General features: G+C 44.9%; 1 protein-coding gene across 1 annotated transcript in view; it reads right to left on the bottom strand.

The window, feature by feature from the left end:
• LOC141201560 (uncharacterized) overlaps positions 1 to 10,674 on the bottom strand; it is a 28,899-nt gene extending 18,225 nt beyond the window's left edge. Inside the window, exons 1-6 of the mRNA XM_073663555.1 lie at positions 10,614 to 10,674; positions 5,365 to 5,499; positions 5,056 to 5,235; positions 4,850 to 4,973; positions 4,669 to 4,766; positions 4,381 to 4,471 (exon numbers count right to left, since the gene is read on the bottom strand). Of these exons, the coding sequence (XP_073519656.1) occupies positions 4,381 to 4,471; positions 4,669 to 4,766; positions 4,850 to 4,973; positions 5,056 to 5,235; positions 5,365 to 5,442 (571 nt within the window). The 5' untranslated portion in view covers positions 5,443 to 5,499; positions 10,614 to 10,674. The remainder of the gene's footprint in view (positions 1 to 4,380; positions 4,472 to 4,668; positions 4,767 to 4,849; positions 4,974 to 5,055; positions 5,236 to 5,364; positions 5,500 to 10,613) is intronic.
• Between the last annotated feature and the right edge of the window lie 3,481 nt (positions 10,675 to 14,155).

The raw sequence follows: 14,155 nt of genomic DNA, 5'->3' as shown, positions 1-14,155 counted from the left end.
GACGAGTGATCCGCTCCCAGGCACAGCATGGTTGGTGGTAAATATCTCCTCTAGGACTTTGAGTATTGCACAACTTTCTGTACTACAGAAGGGGTTATCTTTTTGTCCCACTAACAAGTACAACACATTAAATCTTGATATGCAGTTACAGTGTTTTTATCTCTCACTACGCCTTAGGACACACTTTGCCAATGACACACTAGGCAATACCTTTTCTATTTCCTCTACCCTCTCTGATGTCAATACCTCCATCACGGCTGCCAGTCTCGGCCTACGCCCCAAAAGTTCATACAGACCTCCACATGGCTTATATGCGCTCGAGACTTTCATTGGTTTCATGGCTAGTGCCTTTCAGGACTTGCATTCCAAGGTAGACAAAGGGCTGCTTCATTACCAGTCCAATATTTCTCCCCTTAACAGTCAGACCTGCAGAAGCCTTCAGGAAGAGAGCAATCTTATCATCAAACCGGCAGACTAAGGGGGCGCCATAGTAGTGATGTATAAAGGGGATTATCTCCTGGAAGTCAATAGACAACTTAACGATAACTCCACATACCAACAACTACCCCATGACTCAACACATCAAGTCAGGACTGCAATAGCATCTGTGTTGGAACATTTTCTCTCCAGAGGAGTGATTGATAGTAAGGCATGTGATTTTCTCACTAAGCAACATCCCATCACACTTGTCTTTTATGTACTCTTCAAAATTCACAAAAGCCTTGACCATCCTCGCGGTCGTCCTATAGTAACCTCAACAGATTTGCTTCTTTCACCTTTATCAATTTTCTTAGACAAAATATTGACACCTTTGATTAAAAAAAACCCCTCCTTTTTACTAGATACAGGAGCTTTCCTCAGTTTTATCACTGACCTAAAATGTGTCCCCCCCTAAATGCATCTTGGTTTCTTTAGATGTCAACAGCCTCTATACATGTATTTCACACTCCAAAGGTATACGTGCTTTACACAGTCTGTTTCTTGAGTCACAGACAGATCCCCTTATCATTGAACTTTGCATTGAACTCCTGATCTTTGTTCTTAACAAAAATGATTTCTTGTTTCAAGATGCTTACTTCCTAAAGACTAAAGGGACAGCGATGGGCTCTGACATGACCCCCCTTATGCCAACTCTCATATGGCCACCTTCAAGGCCCAAATAGTATACTCTAATCCATTCTTCCATACTCACTCCATCGCATGGAAAAATTACATCGATGACATTTTTTGCATATGAGGGGTGTCCACAGGAATCTCTAAATGAGTTCTATGACCTTTTGAACTCCTCCTGGACAGACCTGGGCTTTACCATGACTCACAGTTCTCATCAAATCAGTTTCCTGGATACCAAGGTCCTCAAGGACCAACAAGGATTACTAACCACTGACATACACAAAACCTACCGATCAAAACGGTCTCTTACACTTTACGAGTAATCACTCTTTACAAATGAAACGGTCAATTCCAAAATCCCAGTTCCAGCGGGTAAATAGGATAGTGAGTAATGATCAATTACACTCACAGAGGTTACCGGAAATGTGCCACAAATTTGAGGAAAGGGGCTATCCCCCTGTAATCCTACACCAACATAACACACCTTCAGCTCACACCCATCCTAAAACCATGAACCAGATTCTGTTTGTCCACACTTACCATCCGTTCGCATACATCTTGCACAAAACCATCCTGAGACATTGAAACATTCTACAATCTGCTTATCCCCACATCCCAGAGTTCCAACAACCATTTTTTCCATGTTTCAAACAGGCACCCAATCTCAAGGATTGACTAGTTCGTGCCGACGTGGGCCTCACACATACCTGGGTTAAACAACGTTTTTTACAAATTCCTAAGGGGAACCTTCCTCTGCTTGCAGTGCCACCAATGCAACAACATCCTACATGGGAACACCATTTACCATCCCCATACTGGTAAACAATACCCGGTCAAAGGGTATTTTACCTGTTACACCAACTTCATATTATACTTCATTAAATGCCCTTGTGGTCTGGCATACATTGGTGACACGACACAACCACAAGCATAAGTCCACAATTAGATGTAAGAATCTACTACTACTCTTGCTACAACATTTTGTTACATTAGGCCATAACATATCTCAACTCAAGTTCCAGATCATTGACCAGGTGCTTTCCCCTAGACGCGGAGGTGACCGTGCACGCCTACTGAAGATAAGGGAGGCCTTTTAGATCCATGAACTTCAAACTCTTACCCCCAGGGGGCTCAATAGGGATTATGTTTAATTGTCATTCCTGTGATAATTTTAGAGAGAACTGCATAAATTGTACCACATTATTGTCAGCCTTGAGTTTTTCACTGTTGGGAGTGTACATATATGTGTTTTGAGATACAGTATTTGCATGTCATTTTAGAGATTAATTTTCTTTCATTATCATGGTATTTATTTTGTATTCTTTATGTTGCAGAACGGCTTCTCCTTATTTTAATCACTGATCATCATCCTCCACGGCCCACAGGCTGATCCACTTACACCTGTTCACCTCCTGTCATATTTCCAGGCTTATTATTCTTTTGTCCTATAGTCCTGCACGGCGTCCATCCCTCATCACACAGTAAAACGCAAACTCCCCTGTTCTGTAACGCACTCCACCCACTCAGAACACAGTCTTCCTGCTGTTGGAACGCAGGACGCAGCCTCTGACATGCACATCCTGCACCGTGGAACGCACGTTCGCCCTCAGTTTCTCCAGTCACACCTCCTATGCCTTCAGGCAATTGATAGCAGCGCTTGACACGGCGTCACTTCCGGTGACGTCACTGCTATCCAGACACCGCCTCCTAACGCTTCAGTCCACTTCCAGGAACGTTACACCAGCGGTTCACCCTGATTGGTCTCCTGGGACATTAGTTCCCGCCACATATACTAGGCTTTCTCCTCCCTTAACATGACGACCTTAGGAACCAGCGGCGGATACCATGTTCCACGCCTGTCATACTTCCTGCTCTCACTACTGGGTATGTTTCTACATATATCTGCTGGTACCGATTGGATAATTCCCTATGAGGCTGGTGTTCTTATGGCTGTTTGTCTCCCTAGATCCTGTCTTTCCACTGAGACACTGTGTCCTTCCTGCTTTTACTTTTAACTATATTCCTAGCAGTCTGGTAGGTCACACTTATTATACAACCATTATGTGCTCTCTATTGCAATGATTTTGATTTTCAGATGATTATGAATTTCAGAAATACTTTATGACAGTTTGTTTCTAGTACCGTATTTTTCGGACTATAAGACGCACTTTTTTCCTCCAAAATTTTGGAGGAAAGTGGGGGGGTGCGTCTTATAGTTCGATACACATAAAATACTGTGGCTGTGGGTGGTAGGGGATGTGGGGGAAGCGACAGTGGCGGAGTAGCGGTGCACAGGAGGCAGCAGCCGCCTGCTGCAGCCTACACTGTGCCCACTACTAAAGAAAATTAATATTCACTGCTCCCCACGCCCATGGCAGTGAATATTAATTTTCCTTAATAACCGGCACACTCTGCCTGCAGCGCAGCTCCTGGTAAGTATGGCACCCTGTATGTATGCCCCCCCTCATCCAGGTATGCATGGCCCCCTTCATCCCTGTATGTATGGCCCCCCTCATCCCTGTATGCATGGCCCCCCTCATCCCTGTATGCATGGCCCCCCTCATCCTTGTATGTATGGCCCCCCTCATCCTTGTATGTATGGCCCCCCTCATCCTTGTATGCATGGCCCCCCTCATCCCTGTATGTATGGCCCCCTCATCCAGGTATGCTTGGCATCCCCTGATCCCCTTCAAGCTGCACAGAAAAAAAATAAACTTTCATACTCACCTTCTCTCTCCTCCAGTGCTGTGTCCAGCTCTGTGCCGGAATAGTCACTGCTCCTCACGCTGGGACTCTGTGCGTGGGGAGCAGTGAGCATTCATTCTACCTAATAGCGCGCACTGTAGCCGCAGCGCGGCTCCAGTTGCGCTCGGCTGTCAGCGTCCCCGCTATTAAAGGCCATGAATATTCACAACTTAACAGGGCATCATGACCACATTTTTTGCTTACATTTTTTTTCTATTTTCCTCCTCTAAAACCTAGGTTAGTCTTATAGTCCAAAAAATAAGGTACTTTTTATGCTTTTGTCTGATATATGTAGTTTTTATTTTTTTTGTCTTTATGCTGCAGTACACACTGATGAAGGTCTTGAGGACCAAAACAATTGTACCTGTGTTGGACTGCAATTAAATACATTACAATTATGCCTGTTTGAGTGCCAAGTTTCATTTGCTATTTGAATGGACCCTACTTGTTCACCTATCCCAGCAGTGCTATATTATCTGAGAAGAATCTGTGACTTCTCTGCATTTAGTGGTTACTACTCACCTGGACGGTTATCTGTAGGAATCTCCTCTTTACACCGCTCATCACCCCTTACATATGTCTCTGTAGTATTAATATGGGACAGATCTTCACCCTGAAACAAATATTGTAGAAGTCACAAACAGATGAGAAGTCACATCTATGATCAGCTCTAATCCTGCCATCTCCACCGTTCTCATTACACAAGTATAAAACATATAATACTGGTGGATAAAACAAGACTGAACACAAGACCTTCAAAGCCTTCTACACATCATAGGGGAGATCTCATGACACCTTCTCTCCATCTACCTGATGATTCTGAGGAACATTGAGATCTTCTTGTTTACAGTCCTGTGGAAGAAGAGGACGGGGACATCTCTCTGGTGTTGTCTTCTTACTGGACATATCTGGAGGAAACACATACAGGGACTGAATTCATTCATTACATACAGATAATTATAGGCCGTGTGTATTTAGTCCTGTCTATTACCTGGTGATGTGAGGGGCTGGGGAACCTCCATCATGACGTCCTTGTACAGATCTTTGTGTCCTTCTAAATACTCCCACTCCTCCATGGAGAAATAGACGGCGACATCCTGACACCTTATAGGAACCTGACACATACAACGATACAATCATCCCCCAATCCCTTCATAGTGTTACTGTATAATGTCCCAGCATTCCCAGCAGTGTCACCTCTCCAGTCAGCAGCTCAATCATCTTGTAGGTGAGTTCTAGGATCTTCTGGTCATTGATGTCCTCATGTATCAGGGGGTGAGATGGAAGCTCCGTGATTGGGTTCAGGGTTCTTCCCCATCCCTCAGACACAGGTTCCTGACAACGCTCACTAGAGGTCTTCTTCACTACTGTGTAATCCTGGTTATGGAGAGACACATTAATAAATCTCACTCCAGACATCTCCAGAGTCCTCACCTCTCCAGTTCTGTCCATCTGTTATTCCCATAGATAAGAATGATGTAATGTGACGTCATCAGAATCTCTCACCTCTCCAGTAAGCCAGAAGAGGATCTCTAGGGTGAGGTGTAATATCCTCTCCACCATCTTGTCCCTGTCCAAATCCATGTTTAATGGATGAATCAGAAAAATTTTCTTATTTAAAGGATCCGATATTGTAGAGACCTGAATGAGAAGATGATGAGCCGATGTAAATTCATAAAAATCCTGTGTAATAATACAATTACTGGAGATAATAAGGGGAAACATATGAGATTTACTATTTTATACTATTTAGTTTTCTTCTTTACATCTAGTAATAAAACCTATATATTTTAGGCCACAGACAACAAGCAGTTTCTTCCTTTGAGTCTGCAGCTGAACACGTTTCTCATGGACTCATCTTCCGTATTGCTAAGTCTTGTCTTATTTACCGACACTGGAATCGGCATTAGCAAAACTGCAGGAGATATTAATAACACGTGACATGAGGAATAACTACTTCATGATGAGGACGAAATCTTCATCTTCTACGGCTCTAGAAACATATTTGGCCAGAGTCCTGTCACCCACTAGATCACCACCGGCCGTTATTTATGAATGTTTCCGGACTGTAATCTTCTATCCCGTTAGATCTCAGGTCTGATTCACACACAGAAGTTTGAGACATTTATAAAAGCTTGTTTGTAAGAACACCAACACAAGAGGTATTTGATGCCAAATTCTCCATATACAATGTATTTTTTTTCTCTGGATATGATAGGAGTTTTTTAGCATTTTCATGTACCGTATTGGCGTATAAGACGACTTTTTAACCCCTGAAAATCTTCTCAAAAGTCAGGAGTAGTCTTATACGCCGGGTGTCATCTTATAGGGCGTATACCCTTATACTCCGAAAGCTGTGGGAGGAGGGGGTATATATATATGATGTGTGGGGTGTGGGGGGAGCGGGGCACAGGAGGCTGCAGCCTACACTGTCCCCGCTGCTAAAGAAAATGAATATTCAGTGCTCCCCATGCTCATGGAGCGTGGGGAGCACTGAATATTCATGCTCTTTAATAGTGGTACACAGTGTAGCCACGCTGCGGCTCCTGCTGCTGCCGGAATTGCCTGTGCCCGCTGTAAAAGGACATGAATATTCAACCTCTCTCTACGTCCATGGGTGTGGGGAGGGGGTGAATATTCATGCCCTTTAATGAGCGGGCCAGGAGATAGACGGCAGCAGCAGGTGCCGCAGCGCGGCTCTGCTGTGTGCCGGCTATGAAGGAGAGTGAAGTCACTGCTCCCCGCGCACACAGTCCTGGCATGGGGAGCAGTGACTTCCGGCAGCTGAGCTCTCCTTGTGAGCCGCGAATGGTAGTGACGTCATGCACGGCTCACATGGAGAGATCAGTGCAGGCAGACAGGATGCAGCTCTGGAGGAGAGAGAAGAAAGGTGAGTAGGAGTGTTTATTTTTTTTTATGTGCAGCATGATGGGGATTAGGGGGACCATGCATACCGGGACAGGGATGAGGGGTGCCATGCATACCGGGACAGGGATGAGGGGTGCCATGCATACCGGGACAGGGATGAGGGGTGCCATGCATACCGGGACAGGGATGAGGGGTGTCATGCATACCGGGACAGGGATGAGGGGTGCCATGCATACCGGGACAGGGATGAGGGGTGCCATGCATACCGGGACAGGGATGAGGGGTGCCTTGCATACCGGGACAGGGATGAGGGGTGCCTTGCATACCGGGACAGGGATGAGGGGTGCCATGCATACCAGGATGGACGGGTTCCAGGCATACCAGGATGGAGGGATGCACGTATAAAAGGAAGGGGGGGGGCATATATACCAGGATGGGGCATATTGTCAGAATTGGGGGACATTACCCCTATACTAGTGTCAGCAGAAGACCCCCTCCCCCTTAAAAGTACATCGTGAACATATTTTTTGCTTACATTTTTTTCTATTTTCCTTCTCTAAAACCTAAGTGAGTCTTTTGGTCCAGTGCGTCTTATAGTCCGAAAAATAAGGTATTTATGGTAATTTATAAGCCCTCCCTGTCTCCAAGACTATCAGGGCAGTAGCACATCCCTCTGGACCGCCCTTGTATCCTATTACTGGTACCTCCTTCTCCGCCTCTCTGATCTCGCTCCTGAGGACTGCAGTGATGAGGTGAGGGGGCGTCTCACCGGGAAAGTTTAAGTGAAGCAAGCTGCAGGCGTCCCCCTCACCTCGTCACTGTAGTCCTCAGGAGCAAGATCAGAGAGGCAGAGAAGGAGGTACCAGTAATGATACAAGGGCCAGAGGGATGCGCTACCGCTCTGATAGTCTTGGAGACAGGGAGGGCTGGGCAGGCAGGGAGAGCTGACCAATCCAAGCAGGATTTGTATACAACAACCAGCCAATCGTCGGTAAGGTTCATCACTTTAAAATTACCATATTGAAATCAAATAGATTTTTTTTTAATTTTTACCGTATTTGCGTTAGAAGAGGGGTAGTCTTATACGGCGAGTATATCCCAAACTCTATATTTTAACTGGAAAAGTTGGGGGTCGTCTTATACTCCGGCAAATACGGTAGGTTTCCATATATTACATGAAAAACACCCCCAAAAAATCCAATTGGGGATGGAGGTAGTGTGCGGACATTATACAGTGTGTGGGTGGATGGCGGTACTAGAGGGAACAGTATACTGTGTGTGGGGACCATGAAAGGGGCACTGTACTATGGGAGCAATACATGATTCCTTCACAAAATCACTATAAATATAACATTTTTAAAACAACCCCATAATTTGTGAATCTTCAGGGTAAATCGCTATATAACCATTTGATTAGAGCTGATACTATTAAGCTAAAGTGTCTAAACAGACTTTCTTTCAAATCCATAAAGGGGCACTTTTACGTGTTTGTCATTCCAGAACTGTGTGAGGATTATTAGAGGTGATAGTTTTCCCACCAATTAGAAGGGACACCTGTGGATATTGGTGGTTTTTACTGGCTATATTTCTGGTGTGAATTACTCGGTAAAGTGCCCTTGTGTTAAAGGGGTTGTCCACTACTTTATATGATCCATCAATGTATTCCCCCAGGGCCCATAAGTGTTTCTCTAAATACTCTGTGGTGCCTTTTCTGCCTGTGAGCGGCGCTATCACTGGCCGCTCACAGGCATCACGTGACCTCCCGGTTCAGCCGGCTCTGACATCTGATGTCACGTCATGTTCCAGCTGCAGCAGGGGGTACTCACTTCTGAGTTCCACGGTGGATGCTGGGCTGTGGGTGGGGTTACCCTGCGCATCACACCCGGGATCCACCGCGCACTCTCCTTCTCCTCATTCACTGGGAAAGCACACGGTGGATCCTGGGTGTGATGCACGGGGTAACCCCGCCCACAGCCCAGCATCCACTGCAGGGAGCGCGTCACTGATGTCACGCCTCACTTGACGTGACATCAGTGACGGGTCACGTGATGCCGCTGAGCGGCCAGCGATAGCGCCGCTCAGAGGCAGAAAAGGCACAGCAAGGTATTTTCAAAAACATTTCTGGGCCCCGGGGGGGGGGGGATACGTTGGGGGGGTTCATATAAAGTAGTGAACAACTTCTTTAAAGTGGACAATGGACAAACACCACGATCAATTACAATCAGACTGAAGGAACATGGCTCCTCTATTCGGCTCTAATGAGTCTAGGATGAAATCCACTGCGGCCGCTGCAAAAAAAAGAATGAAGAGCAGAAGTTTGGTGAGACCACCGTGGCCAGACATTTCTCAGAGTTGGTGATAAAAGTTCTGAACTCCGACGATCGGTGTTAGAAGAGACGACCGCAGAGGATTCACAATCACAACGCAGTAAACTTCTACAGAGACATGTTCTGGATTTACTCCCTGGAATCACTTTCTCCCAAAGTGTTAAATGACGTCTGTAACTTCAATGTCTTTCTATGAAGCTTCTTCTCTGAACTTTATTCCTCTGTTGTCTGTCGGGGAGTTGTTTTCTAAAAAAATATTTGTGTGTGTTTTTTTTTCTTTTAGTTTACTGGGTTTGTAATGGGGGTGTCTGATAGACGCTTCTCCAATACTAACTGTTAGGATTGATAACAGTTGACAATACACAGCTGACGTAAACCCAAAAAATATTACCCTGGTTGCCAACATACCAGGGCAATTGGGAAGAGGCAGGCAAAGTGCCAAAATTTGTCGCATCAAATTGGATTTTCCAATTCTGGGGCTGCTGCGGACTGGTATTTTTAGGCTGGAAGGGGCCAATATCCATGGACCTTCCCAGCTGGATAATATCAGCCCCAAGCTGTTTTCTTTACCTTAGCTGGTTATCAAAAATAGGGAGGGGGACTCCACATCATTTTTTTAAATTCATTATTTATTTAATAGGTTTAAAAAAGGTGAAATACATCCTTTACTGCCAGATGGAAGGAACTAAAGGGTGCAACTTTATAATATTTAGGGGGAGGGAGAGGACATTAATCTAAGCACTCCCTCCTATAACAACTCTCCTTGAACTACCATACTTTCTGAGGACAGTGGGCCGAGCATCGCATTGCGGGGTCTTCTGTAAGACCCAAGAACTAGTGATCAGCGAATGGTCTTTAGATAAGGGGTTAACCGAGCACGCCCGAGCATAACTGAGTGTCATCGGAGTGCTCGTATATCATGTTCGAGTCCCTGTGTCTGCATGATTTGCGGATGTTAGACAGCCTCAACACATGCAGGGATGGCCTGTTTGTTAGGGAATCCTCACATGTTGAAGCTGTTTAACAGCCGCAAATCATGCAAATGCAGGGATGCGAACATGATATACGAGCGCTCCTATGATACTCAGTTATGCTCGAGCGTGCTCGGTTAACCCCTTATCGGAGCACGTTCCCTCATCACTACCGATAACAAGATGCGGCCGGCCAATCGCAGTAATGCCAGTAGAAAACATGGCTACAGCACTACAGTGTATGGCAGGCAATGCCCAAATGTACATTGTCTGAATAACAGACACAAGACATACGGGGCGCGGTCTAGAACTCCCCCGATACTCGATCCAGTAATGGAGAGAAATCACCAGTATCTACATTACTGTGCTGGAGCTAGGAGATGAATAATGGCGTTGTGTGAGGACTTCTCTGGGCTTCTGTCCTTCATCCTGCAGTCGTCTGATGGGATCTAATGTGGACGGGAACCAACTAAGCCGCATTCTGTCCACAGCTGTTACCTCACTGTTCACACCACACAGACCCCAAAAGAGTCTCGGTGCTGAAGGGGTTAATGCCCCCTGCGCCCAGTAATGGGGGATCTCCACATACCTCCACCTGCAGAGCCGCCACCACATATATGGCAGTTCTGTGCGCACAGGACCTGTGATGAGGTCACAGGAGGGGAGGAGTCAGGGGTCACATGATCAGGGGCCTCAGTGGATGCAGGACTCTGCTGTGCTGGTTGTCATGGTGCTGGATGAGCTGAAGTTTATGTGTGGGGTCAGGAGGGGTTTACAGTGTGGATGTAGCAGAGCCGTGTGTGTACGAGGTGTACGGAGCAGAGCCGTGTGTGTACGAGGTGTACGGAGCAGAGCCGTGTGTGTGCGAGGTGTACGGAGCAGAGCCGCGTGTGTACGAGGTGTACGGAGCAGAGCCGCGCGTGTACGAGGTGTACGGAGCAGAGCCGTGTGTGTACGAGGTGTACAGAGCAGAGCCGCGTGTGTACGAGGTGTACGGAGCAGAGCCGCGTGTGTACGAGGTGTACGGAGCAGAGCCGCGTGTGTACGAGGTGTACGGAGCAGAGCCGCGTGTGTACGAGGTGTACGGAGCAGAGCCGCGTGTGTACGAGGTGTACGGAGCAGAGCCGCGTGTGTACGAGGTGTACGGAGCAGAGCCGCGTGTGTACGAGGTGTACGGAGCAGAGCCGCGTGTGTACGAGGTGTACGGAGCAGAGCCGCGCATGTACGAGGTGTACGGAGCAGAGCCGTGTGTGTACGAGGTGTACGGAGCAGAGCCGCGTGTGTACGTGGTGTACGGAGCGGAGCCGCACGTGTACGAGGTGTACGGAGCGGAGCCGCACGTGTACGAGGTGTACAGAGCGGAGCCATGTGTGTACAGAGCCATGTGTGTACGAGGTGTGCGGAGCTGTGTGTGTATGAGGTGTACGGAGCGGAGCCGTGTGTGTATGAGGTGTACACAGCGGAGCCATGTGTCTATGGAGCCGCGTGTGTACGGAGCCGGGTATGTACGCTGTATACAGCTCTATACTCCCAGGTTCGGACGGAGACACCGCGGCTCTTTATCAGACTGTAGAAGAACTGACTCTGGACACTCGGTAAAACTGCGCTCGGACGTCTCTTGTTTCTCGCACAGATATTGATAACATAAGATGGAGTCAGACGAACCCTCCTACAAAACCTGATAACAAAGTCATTACTACAGGACTGGATGAGAAAGGGATTTATTCTACAAGAAACGCTGTGGCCACAAATGAGAGAATCCGGGCCCCGTGGCTGGATACTCCGGGCCCCCAGCGTGTTAGGACCAGACGGGGTCTTTGTCCCTGGAGCTTCTCTGCTCGGTATAATGAGACTCTGATCTTGTTCTTATAAAGAGGGTTTGAGTAAAATAGAAGCTGCCTGAATATGAGGACCTTGTCTGATCTCTATGTCCTTGTGTACAGAGCTATGGAGATAGCGCTATTCTCTGTATAATAGATGTGATGTCGCTGGAGCCCTAATATTTCTGTACAGGGGTCTCTGTAGTACAGTGTCCATTTTAGGATATGATCAGATATCAAAAATCAGAATGATGTCAGTTTGAGGTTAAATACCATGACTGACAAGTGATCCTGGCAAGTGATTCTGAAAAGTGATTTTGACAAGTGACTTTTACAACTGTAATAATAATGAAACTCATTGGGACTTGTGCACAGACTGCAAGCAAGCCAAATTCAAATGATGTTTGATTTTGATGTGTGAGTCTGATGTGTGACTTTCTTCAAACACTTCAGAATGAGAATCACAATGACTTTTAGTCACCCTGAGTATTTTCATGGTGAATCTCATAAGACAAGAAAAGCAGCTAGTTCTTATCACTTTCCTGGATAGCTCAATGGTAAGGCATCAGCCTCTGAAACTAAAGTGTCATTGTTCAAATCCCATTAGGAATATTATTATTTTTAAATTATGCCTGTTTAGCACACAAACTACAGGGGTGTTTTACTTTTAATATCTGACATTTTGATTGTCATCCTGACGTGTTAAGAGTTTCAGACACACTGTCTATTTGTATGGTAAATTACATAGCCAAACTAAATTGGGAGGCACTAATTTACTACATATCTATTTCCAAGTGACTGAACATTTACATAATTTCTTAAAGGGGTCTAATGATAACATTTCTTTATTGTCAATTTTTCTTTCCATCCACCCGAGAACTGGCTGCAAACTCCCAATTTACTTTTGCTATGTAATTATTATTATTTATCACTACCTAAATAATCAAATAATGAACCTACAGTGTAATGGTAAGGCATATGTGTCACATAGTTTTGGTTTGAAAGGATAATAATAATAGTCATAGTAATAATAATAATACATTATTAGTAATAATAATAAAAAGTTGAGTGTCCCTACTGGGACTTGAACCACCCAAAAGCATATTTTTCCCAGTCAACACACTTACCAGTGAGCTATACACTTATTAAAGAGAATTAAGCATTGTACTTGGGTATGTTATTTCAAGTGTAATCAGGACTTTCACACAGTCATTGTCCAAACCAAATTCAAATGATGTATGAGTTTGATGAATGAGTTTGATACCTGACTTTCATCACACATCAAAATCAGAAGGACTTCCAGACACCATGAATATTTGCATAGTAAATATCATAAACCAAGAAAAAACATCTGGCAGCATCATTTGAGCTTATGGCAGAATGGTAACTCTCTAGCCTCACAGAGTGGGTGTTCTGAGTTTACATCGCTGGTGCAGAAAAAATAAACTATTGCTTTTTAAATGGTGCTGGTAGCACACAAACTTCACTGATGCTTGGCTTTGATATCTGACTTTTCTTACACATCAGAATAAGAATCACAATTACTTTTAGACCCCCTGAGTATTATCATGGTTAATCTCATAAGCCAAGAAAAACCTGTAGGGACACTGAACTTTTTATTATTAATTATTATTATTACTACTATTATTATTATTACTATTATTATCCTTTCAAACCAAAACTATGTGACACAGATTCCTTACCATTAAACTATAGGTTCATTATTTGATTATTTAGGTAGTGATATATAATAATAATTACATAGCAAAAGTAAATTGGGAGTTTGCAGCCAGTTCTTGGGTGGATGGAAAGAAAAATTGACAATAAACAAATTTTATCATTAGACCCCTTTAAGAAATTATGCAAATGTACAGTCACTTGGAAATAGATATGTAGTAAATTAGTGCCTCCCAATTTACTTTGGCTATGTAATTTACCATGCAAATAGACAGCGTGTCTGAAACTCTTAACACGTCAGGATGACAATCAAAATGTCAGATATTAAAAGTAAAACATCCCTGTAGTTTGTGTGCTAAACAGGCATAATTAAAAAAAAAATAATAATATTTCTATAGGAAACTGTGACGCGGTGGCTTCAGAAGCTGATGCCTTACCATTGAGCTATCCAGTCAAGTGATAGTAGCTAGAAGCTTTTTTTGTCTTATGAGATCAACCATGAAAATACTCCGGGTGACTAAAAGTCATTGTGATTCTGATGTTTGAAGAAAGTCACACATCAGACTCACACATCAAAATCAAACATCATTTGAATTTGGCTTGCTTGCAGTCTGTTCATAAGTCCCAATGAGTT

Source organism: Phyllobates terribilis, unplaced genomic scaffold (genome assembly GCF_046119375.1).
Source record: "Phyllobates terribilis strain yellow unplaced genomic scaffold, ASM4611937v1 Scaffold_119__1_contigs__length_5224398, whole genome shotgun sequence".
Classification (NCBI taxonomy): domain Eukaryota; kingdom Metazoa; phylum Chordata; class Amphibia; order Anura; family Dendrobatidae; genus Phyllobates; species Phyllobates terribilis.
The sequence above is the reverse complement of the archived record's forward strand: the minus strand, read 5'-3'. Positions and strand labels throughout refer to the sequence as shown.